The sequence below is a fragment of the Rhamphochromis longiceps genome, linkage group LG15 (assembly GCF_057381845.1).
Source record: "Rhamphochromis longiceps isolate RC_006_pf linkage group LG15, R_longiceps_female_GT1.1, whole genome shotgun sequence".
Lineage (NCBI taxonomy): Eukaryota > Metazoa > Chordata > Actinopteri > Cichliformes > Cichlidae > Rhamphochromis > Rhamphochromis longiceps.
In genome coordinates this window covers 2,767,265-2,794,633 of record NC_140571.1, presented here as the reverse complement: position 1 = coordinate 2,794,633, position 27,369 = coordinate 2,767,265, and the positions used below count along the sequence as shown (strand labels likewise).

The 27,369-nt window shown below is 42.6% G+C and overlaps 1 protein-coding gene across 5 annotated transcripts in view; it reads left to right on the top strand.

Annotated features, from left to right (window-relative positions):
- The window catches only part of nrxn3b (neurexin 3b), a 334,694-nt gene that overhangs the window by 128,745 nt on the left and 178,580 nt on the right, over positions 1 to 27,369 (top strand). For 4 of the 5 annotated variants that reach the window (XM_085382343.1, XM_085382344.1, XM_085382345.1 and 1 more), the window contains 9 exons: positions 7,306 to 7,509; positions 9,092 to 9,118; positions 10,261 to 10,380; positions 10,771 to 10,883; positions 11,928 to 12,196; positions 12,564 to 12,754; positions 13,524 to 13,697; positions 14,484 to 14,510; positions 16,587 to 16,706. In XM_085382343.1, the coding sequence (XP_085238469.1) occupies positions 7,306 to 7,509; positions 9,092 to 9,118; positions 10,261 to 10,380; positions 10,771 to 10,883; positions 11,928 to 12,196; positions 12,564 to 12,754; positions 13,524 to 13,697; positions 14,484 to 14,510; positions 16,587 to 16,706 (1,245 nt within the window). The remainder of the gene's footprint in view (positions 1 to 7,305; positions 7,510 to 9,091; positions 9,119 to 10,260; positions 10,381 to 10,770; positions 10,884 to 11,927; positions 12,197 to 12,563; positions 12,755 to 13,523; positions 13,698 to 14,483; positions 14,511 to 16,586; positions 16,707 to 27,369) is intronic. The other variant, XM_085382342.1, reaches the window with a different exon arrangement.

The window sequence follows — 27,369 nt, the reverse complement described above, 5'->3', positions numbered from 1 at the left end:
AAAGACTTGTCACTCCGTTAGGGGGAAAAAAAAAGATTAGATAACGCAACAAAGCCGAGGCAAGTAAATAATAGAAATGGTGGGAGAGGCAAAACGGAGAGGAAGAAAACAGATTGAGAAGGACTGATGTGTGTATGTGTTTGTGTGCGCGCGAGTGTGCCGAAGAGATTTGCCTGGCTTACTCCCCGCTCCATACCGTGAATATTTGTGGAGTTTTTCACTTAATAGCTTTCCTCCTCCTCCGTCTTCTGCTTCGGTTGGACTGCTAATTATGTAAAGTGCGGGGCTCATTGGAAAGCACACACATACACGTTGCACACACAAACACACACAGAGTGACAAGCAGCGGCTTAATTACCATCTGAAATGACATCCTCATTGCCGCTGATATCTCTCTTAAGAAATACAAAATTACAGAGAAGAGCGCGCTGTAGCTCCAACTGTGCCTCTCTATTGTGCGTGCCGTTGATGCTGTATAGTCACGCATGTTTGCAACACTCACCATGTGGCTGTATTGAGTGCAGTCACCTGCAGTATCTCACTGATGCGCATTATTAGCTTTGCACTTGGCGTGAATGACAGTGATTATAGAAGAAGTCGACTGAATATTTTCGGTTTTTACCCTCTAAAGTGGCGTTTGGTTCAGCTTCTTCTTCGCTTCTTCCTAACTCTGTTCTTGCAAAGGGAACTACTTGAGCTTTGCAGAATCCCACAGTGTTCTCATAACTTACTGTTATACATTAGTTAGACAAATAAACAGCTGCAAAGACTGAGGATTGGATTGAAAAGGAAGTTTTGATGTCGTACAGCCTGACACCAGGTTTTGTAGGTTTAGCGCTCGTTCCTGTTGGAATGATAAACCTGCACACATGGAAGAGGCGGAGCTGGGTGAGATCTAAAAAATCTGTGAGAGATTTGATGTGCTGAGAAGTGGAAGCAGTCTGGTGAACCTCTCGGGAGAAAACAAAGGCTTAAAAGTAAAAATGTCAGTCGTTATCTGCCTGTGAGCATCCACTGACATCCAGTGGTTTGTTCGTGCACACCATTAACACAGAACTACACATGAAACAGGTTGGCCCAGCTGTGTCTAACCTCATGTTGTTCTCTCCATTTCAAAGCTTTGGAAAATAAAATAGACGATGAAACACAGTTATATTTAATCTCATTATTTATCTAAACCTGGACACATTAACCCCTTTGGTGCTGATGGAACATGCTGACGTCCCATCACCTGAAAGGGAAAAAAAAATCTTTAACATTGCACCTTGTTAAAAATATCATCCCACGCCAATAAGTTCAGTTTGACAAAGGCAGGGTGACTGTTCCACAGCACAGAAGTGTGCCACTTGGGGCTTTTGTTTTATGAACAGGAAGATGTGTTCAGCACTGCAGAGCTGGAGGCAGGACACCAGTATGAACCTAGAAAGGAGGACGCTGAAAAGTGGAATAAAAATTCAGTGACCAAAACATGTACGGCTGCAAGGCTGGTCTTAAAAAATACATTTTGCTCCTTCCACTACTGCTGTAGTTAAAAGTTATAGTCCACCAGTATGTTCATGCATTGAGGCTGAAAGGCAGCAGCAAAGAACAGAGTGCGCATCACACAGATTAAGTCCGATACAACATGAAAAGGAAGTACAGGGGTGAACATGGGTTGCAAAGTGGCTTGCAGATATGCAGCAGCTTTGAGGAGCTAAAGGATATGAGCTGAGCTATTGGCTGATGTTGAGATTACAATGAATAAGTGAACATTTTTGGTCAGTGCCTCTTGCTGCTGTTATGTGTTACGGTATAGGTCAGTTGGACCACCATTATTACTTGAAAGTGCTGAATGACTGAGAGGCAGGAATTTTCTCCTGTCAGTCACACGCTGTCAGTTATCTTGGGAGTTTGCACTTTATTCTATTTGTGTCTTTTCCTCTTTCTCTTTCTTTCCCCTTTTCCCCTCTTGGACCTATCCTCAGTAGTTCCAATCTAAGCAGGTGGACATCTTTAAAATGAGCCCAGCCTTTCTTTGGGTAAGGCTTTTCTGCCTCTCAGTGCAGCTAAAGACCTTGGGACAGTGGGAATAAAACACAGCAAACAGTCAACTAAAAGCTGGACTTTGAAACATAATTTCAAAGTCAGTGGAAACAATTTAACACAATCCCGAGCCAGATAAGATTGATTCATGTTAGAGTAGATAACACAAAAAGGGTTCTGTTGTCTAGTCCAAAATATTCATAGGTTTAGGGTTTACAGAATTTTGTATTGCATTTACATACATACATGATTGACAGGTGGAGAAAGATATGGACAGTGAATAATTAGAACTGCTGGAACAGATGAACAAAAGGCAAAGCAAATAAAATGTGGTGATTTAAAGGCTCTTTCAGTCATGCTAATATTGTGGCACAAGGAAGGGATAGTAACGGTGGGTCTGCCAATTGCTCACTTAAAACCTCAGATAACCATGAAATTTTGTAGTGACGTTCATGATTCCCTGCATTAGTGTTTTTATACACGCAAGCAATAGGGCCCACAATGTGCATGACAGAAATGTGCAGCTGACAAAACCAGAATGCAATGCAATAGAAAACAAAATAAAAGAAGACGTGAAATAAAAGAATGTGAAAAATTAACGGAACGCTTTCATTTCAAGCAGTGCAAAAATTAAAAATTCATAATGCATCAAAGCAGAACTGGTGCCAGCAGCATTAGCCAAACACTTACATAAACGGATACGTCTGTAGTTGACTTTTGGAGGAATCCACACAGCGAACACAGTCAAAGCATTTCTGTGAGGGACTGAGTATAGTTTTTCCATTTTTGACATAAGAGTGGGAGCTGAGGAGGGATGTTGAAGGAATGTGGCCTGACTGGAAAGACTTCTGTGTGAAGGTGACAGTTTTAAACTGACTCCTGAAAACAGCAGGCTGGCAAAGGGGCAGCATTGTGAATTGCCAGCAAGCGATCCATGCCAGATGTACTAAGCTAGTCATTATGCTAGTCAGTATAGATCAACATGAATGCATGTGTGCACATATCTCTGCCTCTTCTGTTGAAACTGTATTGCTCTGTTCTTACAGTCGAAAAATAGAGTGGAAAGATTGTGCAAGACCAAATTAAAGCTATTGAAGTTTCTCAGGTGGCATCATGGTCGCTTTGCTCGACAGCTGTCAACCATATTGAAGGCAATAGAACAGCCAGTCAATTGGGAAAATGTGCATCCCCTGACTGGTTGGCTATGGTTCCTGGAAGTGGCTGGCTGTCACTGGCTGTCACTGGCTGAAGGAGGTGCTGCATCAAAAATGTATTGGCATTTGCCACAGTTGCTTCTACTTTTTTATGCTCGCTACTTGGGCGATATGGCCTAAAATTTATATCGCGATATAATTTGAAGCATGTGTGGTAACGATATATATCGTCATTTATTCTTTTCTTCTGTATAACGTATTTTCCACACTATAAGGCGCACTTAAAATCCTTTAATTTTCTCAAAAATCGAGAGTGTGCCTTATGTATGAATTCTTGTTGTGCTTACTGACCTCTAACCGATTTGGGCGTGCAGAAATCTGTTTAAAAATGTTTTAGTACAACTTTGGTAAGCAGCACTGCTGATTGTCAGAGCATTACGGCTGCCGTAGTGAGGAGCTTCGCGGAGTAATCTGGGTCCAAAACTGCGTCCATTTCAGGTCCCAAAGTCAAACGAACACTGAGAGTTAAAAACGGTCTAAATTCTTTCATCTTTAATTAAATCATCAGCGTTGCTGCTTTACCAGGTGTAACAATTAAGTTTTACATCCATGAAAACAGAAGTTATTAAATTTAACGGAGTTAGAAGTTAGCAGGAAGTTAGCTCGCTAGTTTCCACCTAAACACAAGACCTAACTATGACATACCATGTTCTGGCTGAGAGATTTCTGAAACTAATTAAAACGTTATAGCTCTGCTACCACCACAGTCAGGAGAACAACTGAGATCATTCATCCACAATACGAGGTTAGTTATTAATATACTGCAACAACATGGGAATAGAGCAGCTGCGAGAGAATTCAACATTCATGAATCAACGTTACAGAAGTGGAGGAAGCGCAGTTTTTGGCTTTCCCCATATTTCAAAAGTGCTTCATGTCTTTGCTATGACTGTCTGCATAATTTGCAAATGATAATGGTTTTTCAGCGGCTATCGCTGGGATACTTTCGACCAAAACAGGCGCAGCTTGATGACATCATCAACATGCGCTATCGCGATAGAGTCAAAATCTCTATCGTTGGCCAAATTTATTGTTTCTATCGTATATCGTTTATATCGCCTACTCGCTACTACCTTAGAAGTAGTACAACTTGAAAAAGTGTGACGCAATCTGGAAATAGAGAAGGTTTACTTTCTAGTAAAAGCTCAGCCTCAATTGCTGCAGTCAGCGTCTTTAAAAAAAAAAGGTAATCTGTCTTTATTTCTTATTTTTTATTCATTTTTCACTCCTTACAGCTCAGAGACTAGCTGGCAAGCTAGCAGCAATAGCTAGCTAGCAAACAGAGCAATCAGGAGGTTTTTGCCAGCCAGTGAGGAAATACACATTTTTTCTCAAGCAAATATTGGTTGCCAAGAGTTCGCAGACTGACATCTATGCCTGTGTGACTGGGGACCTTATTCATTTGATGCTGCACTATCACCATGATTGTCACATGTAAATAATGGCGCATGGTCACATGTCTACGAAACGTCAATTACGGCTGTAATGTCAAAATGTTATTTAGGCCTATCTCCATGTGGTTGGGAAGAACACACATCAGCATAACTGTGCAGTTTTCTTCACTGTTGTCTGTTGTGTATTTCTGCCACTTATTGGTTCCAGCGGGGCAGAATCCAACAGAACTCTATTTCAGACCTTGCAATTAAAGAGAAAGAGAAAAAGAAAAGAAAGTTGTTCACTAAGTAACATTTTCACTTTTAATAATGGCTCCATAGCATCCCACTGCCATATCTGCAAACATCTGGGAAAAACTTCCAAACTAAATCTGTTTCAACTCCAGAGTGGACATCATAGTTTGTTTCAAAGGGTGCTTTTTATGTTCTCCCTGGTTGCAGATTTATTCTCACCTCATTTTATTTACTTTTTTCCCTTCTACTGTGAGACCAGGACCAGACCTGGCTCACAAATCAATACATGCACTGCTAGTTAGGACATCCTATGTGGTACGTATGCATGTGTGGATGTGTTTTTTATGTGTACACACAAGAGAGCAGAGGAGATACGAAGAGGTAGGGAGCCAGGGCAATTTAAAATTGGGAAGAACAATGTTGAGCCAAGGTTTCATTATCCTCCAGGCTACTGTACCCACACAGTTCATAGAATAGATTTTTACAACAGCCCTAAGAGCAACACAGACGAAAGTGGGATTTTTATAGCAGTGTGCTGTTTGGTGGGATGAATGGTTGAGTGATTTCACACTGCTTATACATGAATTTTGCAACACATCACACAAATTTTGACATTTAGGTGAGGAAAAATCCAATATTACTTATAATGCATTACCTTTTGCATGGGTAAACATTCGCCTCTAAATATCGACCTGGAAATGGCACCTTAGTCTGTAGTTGAACACAGTACGTGACAAGGGAGATTTCATCGTTTACATGTACAAACCGTCTGTGGTGTGACCCCCCCCCCCCCCCCCCCCACACACACACACACACACACACACACACACACACACACACACACACAGAGCCAAATGGTGGTGCATTTCTTAGGCCACGGGGCTATTTTTTCTTTTAAAAGCTGAGGTGTCAAAACAGGTATTTCATGGTTGGATACCCTTTTTAATCTGTCTCTCTCTCCCCAAGAGGCTTCCACTCTGCTGACAGTCTTCCTCTTTCTCCACCACACTCACTCAGGCTTTCTCAAAAGAATAGAAACAGAACAGTGTGGCCCAGCAGCCATCAAACCCTGTTTGTATTGTCTCTATTTAACTGCAAAATATTTTATATTATTTAGCACGGAACGGCAGCTTTTATATGATGTTAGCATATGACTGATTTTACATTTACAAAACGAGATCCTGTGATGAAAGTAAAGGCATCATCTAGCTAGCGCACATAGTGGGGAGTTGCCGGGGAAAGGAGGAAGTAGCGTGATGATTTAATTTTCTGCAGTCTGAGCAGCATGTGTGTGACACTGACTTGTCAGCTGATGGATGATAACTACAGCAACTACAGCTGCAACTAGGCATGAGGGACGTGTGTGTGTGTGTGTCTTAGTTCCAAAAAATGAGCGCATGCAAGGATTCCTGTTCCAAATTTTAAAGTGGATGCTCTTTTCATAACAGACCATGCTTAGTGGGGTATATCAACCAAAAACCAAGAAAACTGGGTGTCCACAGAATCGGTTTCTTCCATTCCAACCTCCTCAAAACAATGAGACAAGATTGTAGACCTGCACAAGGCTGGAGTGGACTACAAGATCATCAGCAAGAAGATCGCAATCTTTCAGTATCTGCAAGGTCCTCCTGCTTAATGGATAGACCTGTCTTTACATTTTCCAGTGAACTCGAACTTGGTATGATTCAGACAAGGCTTGTGAGAAAGTGCTGTGGTCAGAACACCATCGTCACAGTCGAGCACAGAGGGGGAAAGATTATGCTTTGGGGCTGTTTTTCTGCTAAAGGTACAGGATGACTTCATCGCACTCAGGAACCAGTGGAAGAGGCCTTGTAAATCTTGGATGAGAACCTTTTTCCGTCAGAGACAGCACTGAAGATGGATGTAAATCCAACATGACAATGACCCAAAACATACTTCCTACTACATTTCTTGTAGTTACTGAAAAACTACAAGAAATGTCCTTGCCAACACAGTTTTCTGCTCCAATTATTAAGCAGTCAGTGACCTGCAAATCAATTCATATCCTTTATGTAATTTGATTTTCTAGATTTTCGGTTCATATTGTGTTTCTCTCCATTAAAATGAAACTGCCATAAACATTAGAAATTGTTCATTTCTTTGTGAGCAATCTTACAAATTCATGCCGGGATTAAATAAATATTTCTCTCACTGTATTTGTTTACTTTCAGGGCACACGGTTTTTTTTTTTTTTTGTAGATTTCATCTCCTGGTGCATAAACAGCTGTCTGAAGGAGGTGAAACATATGGAATGATTTGATTTGTGCCATTTATCATGTTATCTCTTGTTTTTGCACCCACGCGCTTGCCCGTGTCACTTTTGCTAATTAAATTAAACCCGCTAATTAAAGGTGTAATTAATATTTATGCCGAGTCGAGATCAGCATTTGAGCTTTCTCGTGTATTTTTTTTCCCCACAGAGGCGTCAATATTGTCTTATGACGGGAGCATGTATATGAAGGTGGTGATACCTAACATCATCCACACTGAGGCTGAAGACGTCTCCCTCCGCTTCATGTCCCAGCGAGCGTTCGGCCTGCTCATGGCCGCCACGTCTCGTGAATCTGCAGACACGCTGCGGCTCGAGTTGGACAGCGGAAGGGTCAAGCTGACGGTCAACCTAGGTATCGTATTAGCCGTCACCTCTCTTCCAGTTCCTGGGGTGGCCTTCCTGTTTCGGTATTTCTGTTCTTTTTGTAAAGATTTTCTTTATGGTCCAGACCTTCTCTCAGACCTAACACATACTAAACCCGTTTTGTAGTTTGTCTTTGTAGTTGCATGGATTGTTTTTGACTTGCCTGGACTGTAAGTTTTTATGCCTTGTTGCGAAGATGTCTTTGTAGATTTTATATCCATCAGTCTAACTCTTAACACACTTATCCATGCACCGCAGCACATCTTTTGAACTGGTCGTAGATCACTTTAGTCATGCCCATTATTGTGCACAAATGGATTTTCTTTCCAAAGACACACATTTCACTTTTGAATGATTTCAATAGATGGCATCTCTGACACATGCGTTAATTCAAATACACAAACACTTCACTTTATCTTCTGCCATCTATTCTCAACTGCAGGTAGGCGTTACTGCATTGTAGTGCTGCCCTGATAGTTTGCATTTTTATCATGTGGTTTGTTTCTTTGTCCGTTTTATTTGATTTGATTTCCCTCATGATAGCAGGTTCATGTTTCCCTCCATCCATTAGTAACCCTTGGTCTAGCTGGCATCTCCCATGCCTTGTTCAAAGATGGCACTCACCCCTTCAAAGGCCCAGAGCCTGCGGCCCGTCTGGCAAACAGCCCGATGCCACGGCACCTAGCTCGCCTGCAGATGGTGGCACGAGTGGTACATTTAAGTAGAGTGCAGGCCTTTATACCAGTAAGGCTGGAAGAGATAGACTTGACAGAAAGAATATGTCTTCTGGTAAAGTATTTGAACATAATAAAAGCTAAAAGTATAGAACATTTGTAGAGAATTTTCTTGGTCATTTCTAGTTTATGTTTGAATCTGAATCCAGTGTTATTGAAAATTCAGTTTAACTCATGTAGCTCATTTTCCACAACTTGCGTAGGATCCTCTGAAAGGGGGGGTCTTAAGGCCTCTGTGTGGTGTTGGTGCTGAGTGGCACGAGGCTGTTTGCACCCACTTTTCTGTTGCGGTTGACGGCACATGACCAGCCTGGTCACATGGATTTCAACCCGCACCTGACCATCACAGGCTCAGTTTTCCCCCTTAGGTGTGGATTTGAATCTAAGATTCTTCTTCTCCTGGCGTGCCATCTAAAACGGCTTTGTTTCATACAACTAGTACAGTATTTTGGACTCTGGGTGCTGGGTTGCAAAATCGATGTGGCCAATAAGTTGCAAGTGACCATTTTGAAACATGATGGGTTTTTAGGGGGGAAATGACACAGGTTTAAAAATGGAGAATAAAAAGCTTCAGATGGTTTATCCAGAGCAGTAATATTGACCCGTGTTGGTCCAATATTGCTGGGTACAGTAATACTGATTAAAAGAATTGGACTGGGGATTACTTTTCCAATGCTAATATAGAAACGCTTAATGTCAGTCGCCAGCTAAGCTAAAATGGTCGCCAGTGTCATGTGACCGTCCCCGGAAGGTGGCTTTTTTTGCTCTTGGATGTCTGCAGCTGTAACCTTGAAGGATGCGATTTCATCTGTCACTTATTCTCCCCTCCCCATCTAGACTGTGTCAGGATAAACTGTAACACCAGTAAGTCAACATTCTTCTTCTGCAGCCTTCTTCCTTCAGTCAATGTTTGATTGTAGCCTGTGTGCTAGATGTAGAGGCAGGGATGTGTGAATGCAGGGGACTGAAAAGAGGATTTCTCAGATAAAAGGGGGGTATAGCCAAAGTTCAAAGCTATGCAAATCAGACTTAATGTGCTCTATATATGTTAAATGGCCCATGTTTCCAATTTAATTCAGACACTAGTTGTAAATGGTTTTTGTCGGTTTGTATCTACTCGTCTTTTGCACTTTCAGACTTTGTGGGCTGTATTGTTTCTCAATTACCCCGTAATAGATTGCAGTGTCTCTTTTTCCTGTTCTTCTTATTTAACACATACTGCAGAATATGGGTTTATAATGCGAAGTACAGCTGGTGTCAGAAGTCATGCTGTTATTCATTAAAAGGACCAATACTTTCAAAGTGCTCACAGTCTTGTAGAAAGGACAAAAGACAGAACACAAAGAGTCCTTCAGCTGTGTGTGTGTGTGTGTCTGTACTGAAGTGCTACATTATAGATGCCCTTTACGTTGATAGCTGCAGCTGTATATGTAGTTCTTATTATAGTAAATAGTGAATATAATGAAGCATTGTTAGGTTTGTGCATTTATGATCAGATATGTTCAGGATAATAAAATCACCAATTGAAATTTGGATTGAACCAGCAGCCACAATGCAGCAGACTCTGCTCTGAATCAGCCACTCTGGCCTCTTCATCGGCTCGATGGGGCTGCATTGCCCCCTCGTGGTTACTTGGATGAATTACTTCAAACTAAAGCGCTCAATTAAAAGTCACAATAAAAAGTGTGTTTCTGGCAAAGTGTAAATTTAAAAATGATTGAACACTAGAAAAAACACTGAGTCTTTGTATGAGTAACAGCATTGCTGCCAGTTTGAATAACTTTTTTCCTCTGCTGTGAAAAACAAAGCAGATTTTTTGTAAGTATTTTCTTTTTTGTTTGAGTACCTCTAATCTCACTTAAAGCTCAGATGGAGGAGATGTTATCTGTATGTCGCGAGGAAGAATGCTTGGTTTGAAATTGAATTACTTTATTTATGAAAACAAAGATTTGGTTTATGCTTGTGCCATCCCCGCTGTCCCTTCACTAACTAACCCTCATCTTCAGGCAAGGGCCCTGAGGTTCTTTATGCTGGACAAAAGCTCAACGACAATGAGTGGCACTCAGTGCGAGTGGTCCGCCGCGGTAAAAACTTCAAACTCACTGTGGATGACGACATGGCGGAAGGTAACGCTCTTGTAATGCATTTCTTTATTGTTTTGCTGAGATATACCAAACGTACATGATCTCGCATCTTTTTTCTTTGTTTGTTGGGCTGAATAATGTGCTTTTATTTCTACTGCTGATTTCGTTTCATGAACAGTTTACATAGAAATTACACATAGTGTGAAGAATTATGCCTTTCTTCACTGGAAAAGGCATGCCTGTTGCTTTTATTCCTAGTATTACTCATCCAAAACATTGTAAATTATGAATATCCTGGAAGTAAGTCGTGCTGGGTATGAGAGTTTTTTTCATTTTGTTCCACTGGCATTCATTATCCACACAACCAGGGCGTCTCGCTTCCTGCTGCTGGGTCATTCCCTTTGCCTCTTTTTCCTTTCTCTTCCCTCCCAGGTCAGATGGCGGGTGATCACACTCGTCTCGAGTTCAACAACGTGGAGACGGGTATCTTGACTGAGAGACGCTTTGTTTCATCTGCTCCTTCACCATTTATTGGTCATCTGCAGGTATTAAGAGCTTATCAGAAGCTCGTGTCCTGTATTATTCATTATATAATTCAAAGTCAGCAGCGGCATGTATCTGTGAGAGGAAATCAAGCATAGCTTGCAGGCTGATAGCAGATGATGTAGCTGACACAATAGGTGGCTGCAAGCCGCTTTGCAACCCACATCCACCCAGCTCCTCAACAACAGATGACATATTACATTATTCTGTCATAATTTATTTACCAAATAAATTTTATTTTATTACTCTGAACTTGGAGCTCTGAACATATTAACTGAGGCTGCTGGGTTTTTTGTAGTTGCTCTGAGGATGGGAAGGTCAGACTTTGGGGCAAACTTTGGTCAAAATGCTAAAATCTTTGCTTTTATAGAAATGATCTGTCTGTCTAATGTTATGAGTCGCTGTTATGGGTCAAGTTCATTCCAATGGAAGCAGCAAGTAGCGGTGAGGGTGTACGTGTATTTCGATTTGTTTTTTCAGTTTAGTAGATTTTATTTACCTCATTTTAAGACCTGCTAATGACATTTTTAATATGTAAAACTTTAGAACTTGAAGAGGGTGTACTTTTCTTCACACTATAATTAATGGTAAATGGACTAGTTCTTATATAGCGCTTTTCCACTCTTCTGAGCACTCAAAGCGCTTTACACAACTTGTGCATTCACCCATTCACACCCATTCACACAAGCACAACTGACATTCACACACATTCATACTCCGATGAATGCATCGGAGAGCAATTTCGGGTTAGTATCTTGCCCAAGGATATTTGGCATGCAGACTAGGGGAAGCCGGGAATCGAACCACCAACCTTCCGATCAGTAGATGACCTGCTCTACCACCTGAGCTACAGCCACCCATAATGTAAGGTCTGCTGTCAGTGCTGTGTGAGAACCACACCAGTCATATTTTATTCCTTGTGTATGTTTTTAGAGTTTATTAACTTGCTATGATTCCTCCAGTCTTCGGTTGAGGTCTCTTGGCAGTTTTGCTCACTACACAGTCGTGCTTCACAGGTAGTAATAACAGCACCATCTCTCCCCCAGAGCCTAAAGTTCAACGGTATGCAGTACATTGATATGTGCAAGAATGGCGACATCGACTTCTGCGAACTCAACGCTCGCTTCGGCATGCGTTTCATCATCGCCGACCCCGTGACTTTCAAGACTAAGGGCAGCTACCTGGGCTTGGCCACTCTTCAGGCGTATACCACAATGCACCTCTTCTTTCAGTTCAAAACCACCTCACCTGACGGTTTCATCATCTTCAACAGCGGAGATGGGAACGACTTTATTGCCGTGGAGCTGGTTAAAGGGTGAGTGGGACGAGCCGTGTTCATGTTTTATTCAGCAGTTGGAGTCCAGATATGGATTATACATTTTAAATAGCAGGGCTGATGTGGGTACAGTTGGTACCTTAAGGCTTTATGAATTTAACAGAGAAGCCCAAACAAATTGATCCCAAATCTCCTTTTGCACATAAACACGATTGTGCTGGGAAGAAGATTGTTTTCTCTGTCAGTTTAACTCCGATTAGTGTCAGAGCAACGTGAGGTGATTGTGAGAGTTTTTCCATTAAAATTTAATCCCTATTGCAAGATAAAAAGAGACCTAGTGCACACACAAAATACCCCCCTCCCCAAATACTGATGTGTTCATCTGCTCCTTCTTCTTCTCTGCCAGATTTATTCACTATGTCTTCGACCTGGGAAATGGGCCCAGTCTGCTGAAAGGAAACAGTGACAACCCACTGAATGATAACCAGTGGCACAATGTGGTCATTACCCGAGACGCTTCCAACACACACACGCTCAAGGTGGACGCAAAGTCAGTCACCCAGAATGTCAACGGAGCCAAGAATCTGGACCTCAAAGGTACCTGATCTCACCTTTTCATCAGCTTTTTCACCTGAAATAACATTATGTCTTCATCTAAGGTAAATAGCAAGTAAATAAAAGCACAAATGAACAGTTTACTCACATAAGTATATACACTATACCAGCGGTCCCCAACCCCCGGGCCTCGGACCGGTTCCAGTCCGTGAGTCGTTTGGTACCGGGCTGCGAGAGTTGAGGCTCAGGTGTGAAATGTCTGGTTTTCAGGGTTTTTATCGGTTTTCAGCGTTATTTTGTTTTCGTTTTTATCGTTTACTCGGTTTTCCTGGGTCTTTTCACGTGTGTTATGAATAAATCTTCTTTTTTTCGGTACCGGTACAAGTCTTATTTTGTTGTATTTATCCGCGACACCTTAAAGGCCGGTCCGTGAAAATATTGTCGGGCATAAACCGGTCCGTGGCGCAAAAAAGGTTGGAGACCGCTGCTCTATACTATGAGTCAGGGGTTACCTGAACCTAGAGTTACTTTTAATCCAAAAAAGGTTTGTAAATGAATTGTATCAAAACAGTTCAATATCAGATTATTCTTTTAACCTGCACCAGTAACGTCCTGGAATATCTTGTGGATATGCTAAAAAAAATTATGTTTTTCAAGTATTTTATGTGTATTTCATTACATTTAGACAAAGTCAGCCCACAATTGCTGGCTGGAGCTAAATAGTGACACTATATGACAAATCGTACCACTCTTCCTCTTGGCAAGAAAGTAAACAACAGTGATGTAATCGCATATTTTCCTCAATTTTCAGGCGACCTGTTTATTGGAGGTTTGGGACCTAACATGTATCAGAATCTCCCCAAGCTGGTGGTTTCTCGGGAGGGCTTCCAGGGCTGCCTGGCCTCGGTTGACCTCAACGGCCGTCTGCCAGACCTCATCAGCGACGCCCTTTTCCGCAGCGGGCAGATCGAGCGCGGCTGTGAAGGTACAGATGGCCTACAGCATAGGAGATTCCTGACCTGCTGCGTGAGATTTATTAGACTAATTAGAGAGCTCTTCTGTAGCCCCCCCTAAAGCCATTTGCTGGCACCGTTAATCCTCATTCTGCTTTCCTTTGCCAGGTATTTGTCACATTTTAGGATAATACTTGGAGTAGAATTTGTCAGTCTGTTTATCTAATATCAGCTTTCTGAGCTTTTGTGTTGCATTCGTATATTTAATGATAACAATATGTTGTAACCTCAGGAACAATTCTAGATTGCTTTACATTGTAACTCATTTAAACCGAGCACTTTTCCTCCTAAAATTCACGTCCTAAGGCTAAACTAACGTATTGCTGTTACAAAATATAAACGAGCTGCTGCCAAGGTTGTATTTTTTACAGTAAAACAACCCATAGCTCTTTTGACCTATATCTATAAATTGAGTGCTTAATAAATACATTTTCCCATGCTAATGCTTCAACTGTATTGAAATGGAATTGATTATTCATGCATATGGAAAAGGTTACAACACATTTCCTCTAGAGGGCAGCAGAAGATTAAGATAACAAACACTGCCATTATGGTGAACTCGTATAATTTAACACCTTTATTTTTAAGCAGCTCAGCCCTCACTAAAAAAAAACCAGTCAGCGCCCCTCGCCTGCTGCCACAGTAACAAACTTGTACAAGTTTTAAGAACACTAACGATGCTGCTCCCCACTAACCTCTACTCTTGTTTTCCGCTCTGCTCTGTTCTGTTTGTTATTTTTCTTTCTGCGCTAACAAAGTTGGTTTCACCAAAGCCGACCTGCAAGGTAGAGGGTTAAACTCCGCCTCACGGAGGCCTGCTCGCCTGAAAGTCTGCTGTGTGCAATGCATCGTGGGTGTCACCATGGCAATAAGGACCCCTTTGTGTGCTGCAGAGGTGGCTTGCTCTCTGAAAAAAATAGACAGAGAATGCTGGCAGGGCAAAAATGAGTAATCAAGCAAGTGTTAAATTATTACTTTTTAAATTATTTGTACTTTTTTATACCACAGCGCGGCAGCAGTGTGATTGTAACCACATCTGATCAGATATGTAGCAGAAACTGGCAAACTCGGCTTCTTTCAGGAACACATCTGATAACGTTGCGCAGCGACTTGGAGCGCACGTGTAATTAAAGGGAGTAAACAGATCGGGTCAGATAAGTGATGGACTCGTGTCGACGGTCCAAAAGTCTGGTTAAAAGCAGAGGCAGACAGTTTGTGGGAGTGCTGTGTTCTTGAATAAAAATGCCAGTTGTGACACATTGCAGGCTGGCGCAGACAGCAGAAAGAGGCTGTCGCAGCACATCTAAACACTCAGTGTGCCGCTGATGGATCAGACCTCTCTTTCTGTCTCCATTTTTTTTTTTTAATAAAAAATCCATCACATCTGCTGCTTTACCCAGATGAGTGTTGCTATTATTTTTTTCCAGAGAGGAAGCAGCCTGCTGCCACAACACTGGAGTTCAGCAAAATCCTCCATCTCTAACAAAACAAGCACCAATGTGTTTGATTCGCGCTGATGAGCCGCTCGTGCCCGTGCGGTCTCTGGGTTGCCTGGTTGACCACCGTTACTGTCCATTACACAGTAAATGCACTTTCAGCTGGCAAACTTGCTCTGTTTATTCCACCTCAGATGTCTTCTTCTCCTTCTTTTCACATTGTCTTGCACAAGACAACTGCTCTTAAACTGTGTTTACTTGCATTTGTCTGCCATGTATTTGGACTGTTTATTTAATTTTTGCTTTATTTAATTTTGTTTGTTTCTCTACGGTTATCAGAAGGGTTACTGTCAAGTTTTTTCCCCCCCCCTTTTGTCTGTCTAGACTCTCACGGGGTGGGGGTGGGGGGGTTGTTTATCTCGTTATCTATGCTGTGCGCTTGTCCTTATCTGCATTCCCTCTCAGTAAAAGTATTCAAAAGTAAGAGCTATGTGTGGCGTGTAGAGGAATAGCAAACACACATCCAGTTTGACTTTGAATACCCTCCTCAACTCCTGTCTGACTGAAGTGCATACACGAGGATATGCACTGCGTGTTCTCGAGTACTCTTTCCGTTTTCTCTTCGTGAATTCCGTCTGTCCAGTGTATCCAGTGTTCGCCGTGTATTCTCTCGCAAGTATTTGTCAAGGAAATGACCGGGCTCGCTTTTTTAATGCCATTTTTTTTGTCTGTTTGTTTTTTAAATGTGGGTATTGTTAAATGCAGTTTTGAATCCATGAGCCGTCTGCTAGGAGGTTTATGTCTTGTCTTGCCTGTTTTATAGAGGGAATGCAGCGAGTTTTACTCTGATAAAACTATTTGGAAACATGTTGGAATGAAATGAAGTGCATGCGCGTCCACCCGCACACACTACCAAAAAGAAGGAAACTTAACAGTGTCATCACATTAGCCCAGACGGGGGTCCAAGTCATTTGCAGCAACGTGTCTTAAGTGCTAATCGGAGTGCATCGCACACGCTGCAAGCGGCGTCTTCTACAGCACTTTTTGCAGTAATTAACTGAGAGTATATGCTGATGTTCCCCCCAACCCTGCTCAAAGAGCGTGAAGTCGACGCTGCGAAAACCTGGCGCCTGTGCGTCGCCTTCCCAGTGCTACAGCAGCTTTACCCAGCAGGAAGCAGGATTCATCAGGCAGTATTTTTTAAACTGCATTCGCACTGCAGGTCAGGCCTCGTGTGACGACACTGTTTGCTCCTTGTTTTTTTCTTCAAGGCCCACATGGTGTAGACCTGTCTTTCTAGAGTGCATTCCTTCTGCATGGGTCCTGCATTGTTTAGCCTCAGCGGTCAATCTTATCGTTGCTTGACTGTGCACCTGTGGTATCTCTCTCTCTCTATGTTTCTTCTCCCCTTTCACCCTTTTTCAGGGCCCAGCACCACCTGCCAGGAGGACTCATGCGCCAACATGGGCGTGTGCATCCAACATTGGGAGAACTTCACCTGTGACTGCTCGTTGACGTCCTACTCGGGGACCTACTGCAACGACCGTGAGTGCTGCTGGCTTTAAGATTTTTCTGCATTTGCCTTACATGTGCATTAAAGGGGGACTCCAGAGAGAAGTAGAAAGCCTTTAAAGGACAATGCCTCATGGGCTTTGAAGGACAGTTGATTGAGGAAAATTAAAATATGGAAGGCTCAAAGCCAGCTCATCTCCACAACAGTGTTATCATGTGGAGGTGCAGCACAAAGTTGATGGAATCCTCCTTTAACACATGATGCACGAGGTGCACAGAACAGCACAAAACTGCACAATACTGCAAGGTTACAGTTCATAAGTCGTACCATTATACATTCTTATGCACATGCACATTATTATATTTCACACTCTCCATGCTAAAAACTGGCTCGACCCATGAACTCACGCCGTCCTGTGTGCAGCACTGAGAGCCGCATCCTTGACTCAAGGACTCGTTGGTTCAGGCCTGTTAAGTTAAAGCTTTGTTAAAAATGCTGCATGAATTCGGAGCTGAGAGTGTGTTGTGATCTTTAAATGAAGCACCTGAGAGATGCCGGCAGTTGTTAAGGGCATCTATTTTTTTGCTTTGTTGCAGGTGCTTTGACGTAACAGGTTTGCTTGATGTCGTGAGCTTTCGCGGTTCGGGCTCGGGAGTTAGCCCGACTGCAACTGATGATGTGTAAAATATCCACTTCTGCCTCAATCGCCTTTTCATAAGCGTCCTTCAAATAGCTTTCGCTAAAGACGAATTGCGAGTTTGTGTGCGTGTGTGTCTGAAAGTGAGGGAGAAAAGGGATCTCTTATCCCCATGACGACAAGGGACTTCCCCGCAGTAATCACGGTTGGCGGTCTTTCATTTAGCGTTTAATAGTGGGGGCACAGCGCTGCTGGGCCAGACTAATGAGGTGGTGGAAGCTGTTAGGAGAGCTGCTATCTGTGAGTGCTGGCATCCCCTAATCATCCAGACCTTTCTGATGTCAGGCCCGGCTGCTGTGTATGACTTTATATCTCTCGGTTCCACATTTCTTTCTCTCGCTTTTTTTCCTTCTCTCCTTCTCACTTCCCTCTCTTTCACGATCCTCTGACGCAGTGTTTTCCACACGGGGGCCAAACAGCCGACCTCAGCTCTCACTCGGTGATGGGAACTGAGTGTTTATGTGTTAATTAGTGATGAGAAGCCCTCATTAATTCCCCCCCGGCGCTGCCCGGGATGACATAGAGGGAGGTCTCATTGATTTCATATCAACAAAGATGTGATTCTTCTTGAGACACAGGCGCTTTTGACGGTGACATATTTTACATCTTTGTGACTCTGCAGGTTTAGGTTCGCCTGCTTCTTTTGGAAATAGATGTGCACTAATATTGACTAGGCTGTCCAAGCGTGTAATAGTATTTTTAGCCGTGCGGTATTAGTCTTAATGAGAATTTCGTGGCTGATTTTCTTTCTTTGCGTAACTCTTTCGAGCAGTTTCTCTTTACTTGTTTATGGCAGAAAGGAGATGAAGAGAGGTGAAAGCCAGGCAAACAGGCACGCTGCTGCGGGAATACTCCAGTGCATTGGAGTTGTGCTCGTATTGCACAAGTGTGCATGACTCCGTCTGCCTGAGATAAAGGGTCTCGTTTACTTTTCTCGGATTGAGCCAATCTTCCGACGTCCACTCTGATGCCTTTGCTTCCTGTGAGGTTTCTGGAGCCCCTACAGAGTAGTCACGCACCACCAGGTGGCAGTAAATCCACAAGCTGGACCGCACACCGTCTCCCTGTGCTGGGAGAAAATGAGATGCAATCCCCTGAGCATGAAATCAGTTTTCCTGTTATTTTCCTCCGCTGCTTTGCCTCTTGTCGTTCTCTCTTTCTCTATACATCCCACTGTACCAACCCACAGCCCTCTCGCTGGCTGTAGTTATTGATCACTGAATGAATAATATCTTCCGGACATTGCAAGAATCCAGTGTATTACATGTACAATTTGTGATTACAATACAGGCATGTTGCCAACAATTTTCTTAAGTCCTTGCCTTTTTGCGTGCATGTGTGTTCCAGGCATCTTTTATTCAGCAAGCGCAGCGTGAGAGAGGGAGAAAGATCTTCTAATTAACAATGTGGGAGTGGAGCTTCTCCCTCGGTCTCTCTGCCTCTCCATCTCTCTTTCTCCAGCAGATAGCTGCTAGCAAATATCATTAATTGTCTGTTTCTGTGGCTTCATCTCTACCCATTGTCCAAATGAACAAACTTGAATAAAGTAAAGTGAACACTTCTGCCAATAAAGCCACTATTTGCGATTGTTAGCACTGAGCCTCTGTGCCCTCTTCTCCATCATAGCTAACAGGTCGCTAGGTGGTGGAAAAGATGAAAAAAATAAAGGGGAAAAAAGCGCCTCAGCAGGCGAGAGCTATCCACACTGCTTCCATTTATTCCTGTGTACCCTTGCAGCCTGCACATTGTGACTGCACACCTTCACTTATGGGAACGTGACTGTGGAAATTCAGAGGGCTCTTTGCACCTCGCAGGCTGTTTTCAAAGCCTCTCGGACAATCTGTAGGTACATGTTGTGCCCAGCACTGCTTTAAAAAATGGTTGGGGGGTTGGAGGGGGTTTATCCTGCTGGGTTCTGGCTCACTGCTTTTGTCGTGCTCATTTCCATCTCCTTGTCGTCTCACATCCTTTCCCCTTCTTCTGCTCCGCTCTGCTCTCCTCTGCTTTCGGAGCGGACCCTCTCCACGTCTGGTTCCGTGAATGCCGCAGAGTTTCATTTAAATCCAAGGACATGAGAGCTTTGGGCCAAGCAAGAGGAGCAATCGGACACTCCTCTTCCACATCCAGAGCAATTACTCAACTTACGTAATAGAATTATCTCTGCAAAGGTCGCTGCATTGTTCTACTGTCAGGGGCATGGTAAACAAACAGAAAGGAGAAGTGGAAGAGGGAGCAGGAGGCGGAAGACAGGGAGCAGAGCACTGTTCGCCAGTTTGACGCTCACATCAGTAATTGCACAGATAGATTTAGTGATGAATTTCACTGTCAGTGCTGTGATTCCTTCAGAATCCCTCTGCTCCAGCTTTTAGCCAGTGTCCTTAATTTATTTTTCCAAGGCATGCACAGAGGGTTGCGACCATATCTGCCTAACTGCTTACACAATTGACAACAAAACAGCTTTATTACTTCGTTCACTATTTATAAGAAAATAATCATGGCGTTTGCCACGTATTCATTTCTCCTCCGCTTGCTTAGCAGAGGAACAAAAGAGGTCGGGGCACAATGTATTTGCCTGCATGCACAATGTTCTAGTGAGTGGAGAATACACAATAACCACGGCATTTTCCCACTATTTACTGATGTATCTGCTCAACAGTATTAAATCCCGAGGGGTAGGGGGGAAACGGGGGCGGCCACACAATGCAGCCTTTCACTTTGATATGACGTCGATGATGAAGTGATGAAGGGTTTTTAGAATGAAAAAGCAGGTGAACGTGCAACACACACCCACGTGCGCACATGGAAATACCATCTGTAGATATGTGAGAGCGTCGTGTGAATATTGAAAGGATTTTCATCGGAGCATTTAATATTTTATCGTGCTGTCTCTGTAAATAGGATTGAGTAGCTCGAGCTGGCCGGGGCCGGCCAACAGGTGTGGAGCAGGGTTTGTTATGCAGCGCCTTCCGACAGCCGTTGGAGCTTGGCTTGGTTTCAGCTGGGCACAGATGTAGCACCTTTACATCATAATGCATGGACAGCGATTTCAGCCAGCAAATGCATTCGATTTGAAGATGAATCGGAAAGGTGGAAACGAGCACGCCTTCTTTCATCTTCATCTCACAAAAGCCCGTGTTTTCATGCAGAGTTTGACAGCACCTTTCTGGTGAAAGAGGGCTTATAAGTGGAGCATAGCAATACGAGAACATTTGCCTATAAATACCACAGGTGGATCAAAAATGGGCCAAAAAGAGCTCTACGGAGAATGATTTGTCCTCAGGGCACAACCTATCCCAAAAGCACACTTTGGGAAAAAAACTGTCGTAGTATTTGAGGCAATCGTTTTAGCTAGAAATGCTCACGTGATTCAGCAGCCATGTAATCAGGTGGCTTAAAGACTGCCTGCAGTATCATCGAGGTTTGGGAGGGGGGTTTAGATGCCGCTTTGAAGGAAGTTGTTGTTGTGTAGCTGTGGCTCGAGGAAAAGTAATTGCCCGACATCAGCCCAGTGGAATTGCCTGAAACACAAAAATACAGAAGAGTGCACAAACATAAAGTTGCTCCTTCAAGGTTTATAATCTCCTTTCCGCTCTCCATCACTTTGTCACTCGGCTTCTTTGTCCTATAATATCTGTATTAGAACCAGAACTGCATGTCCAGCCCCGGAGGAGGTCTAACGAGCTGCCCCGCTATTGGCTGATCAGGCTAATGATGCTTGCTCCAGCACTGCATCGTGTCACTGTGATAAGACTGGATGTCACTCGTGTCAATCGATGTGTCACCGTCGTGCTCAGAGCCGCGGTATAATTGGATATATGCAACGCCGTGGAGCCTAAACGCCCCGGGGGCAGAAGAAAGAGAATGGATAAAAAGATGGAGGAGAACAGTGGGAGATGTTCATCCTCATGAGTGTCAGTAAATGGATGTGTTGAAGAAATATGCACTTTTCCATATTCATACATTTACAAAGTATTGCTGTGGCTCTGAACCATTACTTGTTTTGTTTTTTGTTTGCAGAATTATCATAAAGAGCTTCCAAATGTCAAGTGAAAGGTGACGCTTGTGGTGACAAGCCTACAAAGTTTCACCTGATTGTGCACTTTCCCTTAGCTCAGCTGTGCCATTTAGCTGCTTCAGCTCGTTGTTTGGCCGGCTACAGAACTTGGGTCTCATTAAAGGTGCCCTGTGGAAGTTAGTTGGGGACTTGGCATCTTTTTTTTTTTTTTTTACTTTTTACATTGTTTATACTGCTAGAAGTCAATGTCACCTTTTTTTTGCCACATCAGCAAAGTATGAAACCAACCAAGCGTCTGTATGTCTATCACACTCTACATCCCACCCAGACTGCAGCAAAACTGTGATTTACATCTGCTTTTATTCCAGAAAAACATCATCTTTTTAATTGGCATTCCAGCCACTTCCATGTAATCTCAGAAATCCAATACAGCTATGCTACTGTGTAACGCGAGCTCAGTCTCAACATTCAAGTCAGAACGTGACTTTTCCATCACTTCCTCTCTTCTTGAGAGAATCTTGCAGAGTGGCAATGGCAGATGTAGTTAAAAGTAGCCCCCGACGTTCTGGAATAAATGTAATTAATTCATTAAATTAATGAATAATAGTTTAATTCACGCTACAGTGCTGCCACTTGTAGCTTCGTAGCTTCCACTTATATATCCCTCTATACAGAAGGAAGCCTTGAAAATGCTGAGAAAAATACTCGTTTGCTTCTCCTGCATGGCAGCTTATTATTGATAAAAATCAGATCTGAGCAAAAAAATCTGAATTTAAAAATGAGTCTTGTATCAAAAAAAGCAAACTGCAGCCTTTATGTGCTTCAAAATTAATTACTAGCTAGTAAAGAGATGGCTCACCGGTGCTGTGGATGGGACGTTGATGCCAGCCCTGGCCAAGAACTAGAAAATGCTTAACTAGCCATATATATATGAGAGTATGTCAGTGTTGTGTGACTGAGGTTTGGGGTGAGGTGGAGTTGTTTTCGCTGGCTTTCATGCTTTTTCTAAACTACATAATGCACAGAATTGTAGTCCGACAGAAGAGTAAGCTAGTACACGCTAAAAAGGCCAAGCATATAGCGTGGTAGCGTTACATCTCGGTTACTGCACCCAGGATAAGATGTTGAATTTCTCCCAGCATGGCAAACAAAAGCACGATTTCGACTGCTGGCTGTGGATGCACAGTGCAGCTCGGGCTTTCTGCGAGCTGCTTCCATGAGTGAACGAGGGAGATGTTGCATGGGACGGGAGAGGGAGGGAATGATTGAGTTGAGCACATTAGAGACAGTTACGATGAGGGGCATCCATCTGTTTTGGTGCACGGCGGGTAACCTTGAGGCTGTCAGAGCGTTCCCAGCATCCACCCTGTAGCCCTCACAGGCTGAGCCCAGCCACAGACACATCCATCAACACATGTTCTTAGACACATTTCAGCTGCACCAGCAACACATACAAATCACCCAATCAATACCTTGAACACACAGCCTGAACTGAAGGGTTTCGATCGGGAAGATTTTTTTCTTTTGCAGGTGTGTAAGGTGCATGTTTGCTTTGTTGTAGTTAGAGTATTAATTTCAGATTTGCATCACATTGTCACATGCACACATACACAAACACACACATATAAAATATATAAACAAAATATACAACACTAAGATAAATGTGGATGCTTGGCTGTTCACCAAGCAGCAAAACAGCAGTAAAGAGCTTCAGTTAAATGAGTGCGTATAAACGGCCAACTAGCTTAATGCACAGGACTGCACTCCGCCATCTTGCTTGTAGTCACAGGAATGGATTTATGCACACTAATACAGACTGCTCATGGAGCAAACATACACGAAGCGAGCTTGGCTTTAAAATTTATTTAAGTTTTGCATCATTTTAATGGGGTCTTATCACACATATACAAATAGACATGTATGCTGCTGCTGTTTTGCTGCTCTCCTCTGTCTGAGGCTCTCTGAGGCTGTCTTAATTCTCTGCTAAAGATGTTACTGCACTCTAATTTTGCATAGCAAATATTTCTTAGCTGCTATAATAATGCTTAAAATTTCACTTAATGAACTCCTAATGAATACTAATCATTCAGATTGTTACTTTACCAAAATTTTACAGCCTCTATTCACTGCTTTTGCAGCTGTTATGGCTATTAAGGCATTAATTTGACTCCCATGATTATTTAAGCTCTTAAGTGTGTTTGGCTGGACTGCAGATGGTAGCGTGATTGCATTTTCTCTCATTGCTGCATTTGTCTGTTTTTGGGCAGGCTTCCTAAATTTTCTTTTTCCATGTGTCCTGTTTTTGTACAAATACCTAGTGAGCTTTAGTTTACGTATGTGGTCACAAGGGGTTGCGGATGAAGTTGTTTGTTTACCTAACAGTGGGGAGGATCAATAGGAAGCTTCTCATCACTTTCTTTCCTCGCTACACTCAACAAATGCTTGTGCAGTGTGGCGGATGGTTTGGAAAGGCCACACAAATTCAAGTTATTTGTCACTGGCCGACAGCATCCCCACTCTGTACTCAATTGCAGCAGCGAGTGTCTGCAATAACCCTCTTTCCTCCCTGCTGCTGAGGCTTCACAACACCAGTTTAGCAGATTGTGGATCAACAAGTAAGGTGAATTAGTCTGATTCTGTTCTATCACTCTGTTGTTCTCGTTCTCTCCCCTTTTCTCAGCAGTGTCATCACAGTGTCACAGTCTCTCCACTCCAAGCACTTCATGGACTTTATTTAATCAGAAACCAGGAGAACTGGACATATGTTTTAATTTGTGTTCTTCTCAGAGTCGATCTGTATGTCACACTGGGTTTAAACCAGGCTTGGATAGACTTGAAAATAAGTCGTACTGTATGTCTGATTCCTACTGACACCTTTGCACACAGGCGTTTACAAGGTCCTCTCCCTTTCAAATAATTCTTAGCACCTGGTTTTGCAATTAGAAAGGAGCGATTTCAACCAGAGGGCAGTTATTCAGTCAGTTCAGTTGCCATAGAGAGGTCACTTAGTTATTGCATCATTGTGGGAGGAAGCAGTTTGGCCCTTCAAGCTAAAACAAGAAAGAATTGGCCAAATTGCGCTGGCTGATAGCTTACAGCCATTAATTTTAACCATTTAACAGCTCTCAACAAAAGAACCCCTGAAGGGCGCTCATATGGCGAATACAGTTCTTTGAGAAGAAGGCCAGGGCGTTTAGTTTCCATGTGACGAAACTGATGGTTTTCATCAGGTACAGTAGGCATTTTAAAAGCCAATTACCTCTGACATTTTTATTTTCAAAGAACTGACAGTAAACTCTCCAGAGTGTGCAAGAGTTCAACGCACAGGAAGAGCTGGATGTACGGGATGCACTTACCTCAGTCTAACGACCCTGAAACAACAAAGACTGTGATCTAAATGTATTCAATAAGAAAAGAAATATATAAACTGTCAAAGCATTTCTTTGCATTTTAGCAAATTGCCTCCTTTATGCTAATCACAGTAGGGAAAACTGTGTTTCACACAGCAGCACACACAAAAATGATTGCAACCATGTAATAATGATTGCATGTGTAATGAACTGTAGCAACAGGTTTGCTTTAAAGATGCAGAGCATGTCTGTGACCCTTTGCAGTCAGTTGCAGTTGATGTTTCACAACGGCAATAAAGTAGCAATTAGACAAAGTCTGTCTGCTATTAGTTTGTGAGCGTTTAGCGTCACGAGACACGTCACAGATAAGTTGCACAGACTGACTCTGATTGGTTGCAACATGTTTGCAGATTAGATTACAACTGTTTACAGACCTTCATCAGTTTGTTTGAGAGTGACTGCCGTCAGCCTGAGTCAGACCACAACTGTTTGGTGGCAGGTCGCCTCCCACCTGGCAACCTGTGCAACTGCCTTGCGATTGAAATTCGTCACTCAGACCTTTGGGCCATTAATTTTTCTGTCTCCTTCAATCACAAAGAGGCTGCTAGGTCCTATTTTCACTAGTGTGACTGAGACGTAATGTTTGGTCATGAGGTCTCATCATATTGCCTTGAAAATGCACATTAAAGATCCTTCATTTCTCAGCTGGCCTACCTCGAAATAGAGCAAGTTAGCCATCTTATCTTATCTTGGTAATATGTTAAAATCAGGGTTTTGTAGCATACAAATGTCACTTTCTTGGTTTCCCTTGGCTTTCACTATTTTTGTAAACATACATAATGTAGTGGGCTTATACATAGGAAGCATTAGAAGGCTAAAGGATCTCAGGCTGACATCCTATGTTGTCCTCACCCACACGAACAGCATCAGCATCTGTTAGTTTTGCTTTGAGTGTAACTTTTCAAATTTGATGTGACCCTGGGGCTGCAGTGTGATGACTTCTACTCAGATCTATTTATTGTTTTGCAGCCAATCCTTAAAAGACCCAGGTTTGTTGTCGAACACCCACACAATTCTCTTTTATTATTAATAAAGAGGATATGGGATTACTGTACTGTAGTGATTCGTATTTCAGCATGCTTTCTCTTTGCCCTTTCCAAAAAATAAGATCAAGCAGATTGAGATGGTTCATTCACCTGTTGGATGCTATGTTGTGTTCATCATGTGGATTTCTAGCACTCCTTTCTGGTACTCAGTTTATTGAGGATATTCCTTTTTGGTATCTGAATCTCACACACACACAAACTGGGGATGACTCATGTTCTATAACCGACATCTGACCAAACACTGCTTTAGTAGTTTAAAGTTGAGAAATACCACATGCTTAGTGCTTCATGTTCACCTCCTCATAATTATCAAGCTCTCAGCTCAAGTTCTCGTCCTGTCTTTGCCTATGCTTTTTTTTTTTTTTTATTCCTCTTTTCCTCAGCCTCTTTGCTAGATGTCAGCAATTACTGTGTCAGCAGCTTCCCAGTTCCTCACTTAGACCCCTAAAAATGGCACTCACAGACTTTTCACTGTAGATTTTACACTGAGGTGCCACAATATTAAACTATGTAGGTTCCCTTTCTGCCAGCAGCCCCGTTGACACCTTGGAGGATAGACACAAGGCTGTGGTTCTTCTGGGTCTTCTGGATGCCGGGTTGGGGCATCTGTGGATTGTGGATCCCGTGCACCGTGTAGATGTACATTTAGATCGGGTAGATTTGGGAATTAGACGAGGGAATTTGGAGGCCAGGTGACTTTATCTGAAGGGATGTTTTTTGTGGTAGCATTTTAAAGACTTGCCCACAAACATCCCTGAGCATTTCCATTTTAATAGAAGGGTCAGTGTTTTGGGGTTGAGTGTGAGTTAGATGGTCAAAGGAAGGGGTCTAGGTGTGTGAAACCCCGTCATCCTAGACTGGTTTTTGGTATGGAGGAAAAAAAAAGAGCTAGAGCATGTATTTCTGGGCATGTAAAGCTTCTGTTATCTTTCCTGTAATGAAACATTACCTTTTTATATTTTCATATATTTCCACTAAAGTGGCTCATCTTCAGCGTGCTTTAGGAATCATGACATGAAAAAAGCTTCCTCTCTAAAGGTCATCATTTATATTCATTATACTATGGCCTGGATGAATAAGTAATCCTGATTTGCTCAAGGGTTGTTGATTAATTTCACATAACAGCACTCTTACATACTATACTAAGTCCTTGTCCTTTTATTCTTTATTATCTAAATTCATGTACCTTGTTCAGGTATGGCTGCTGCTCTAGAGCAAAGGAAATGTGGATTCAGATGAATGTCGGCGGTTCCAAACATGCATATGACCACAATCAGACCTGAGTTTTGTCTTTGGACTGGAAATACATTGAGTATGAGTTACTAGAATTCACTGACAACAGTTTGCAGACAACAAAAATAAGCTAGTTAACAAATTAGCACTCATATATGTTTAGACTTTAGTTGAAAATGACTTTTAATTTTTATGTGATTATGTCTAACTCTTGTAATGTTGCCCAGTTTCTGTTCTGGCTGTGTATTCTAAATCACACAATAAATGATTGAGTTGAAATTTTTAGAGAGAAGA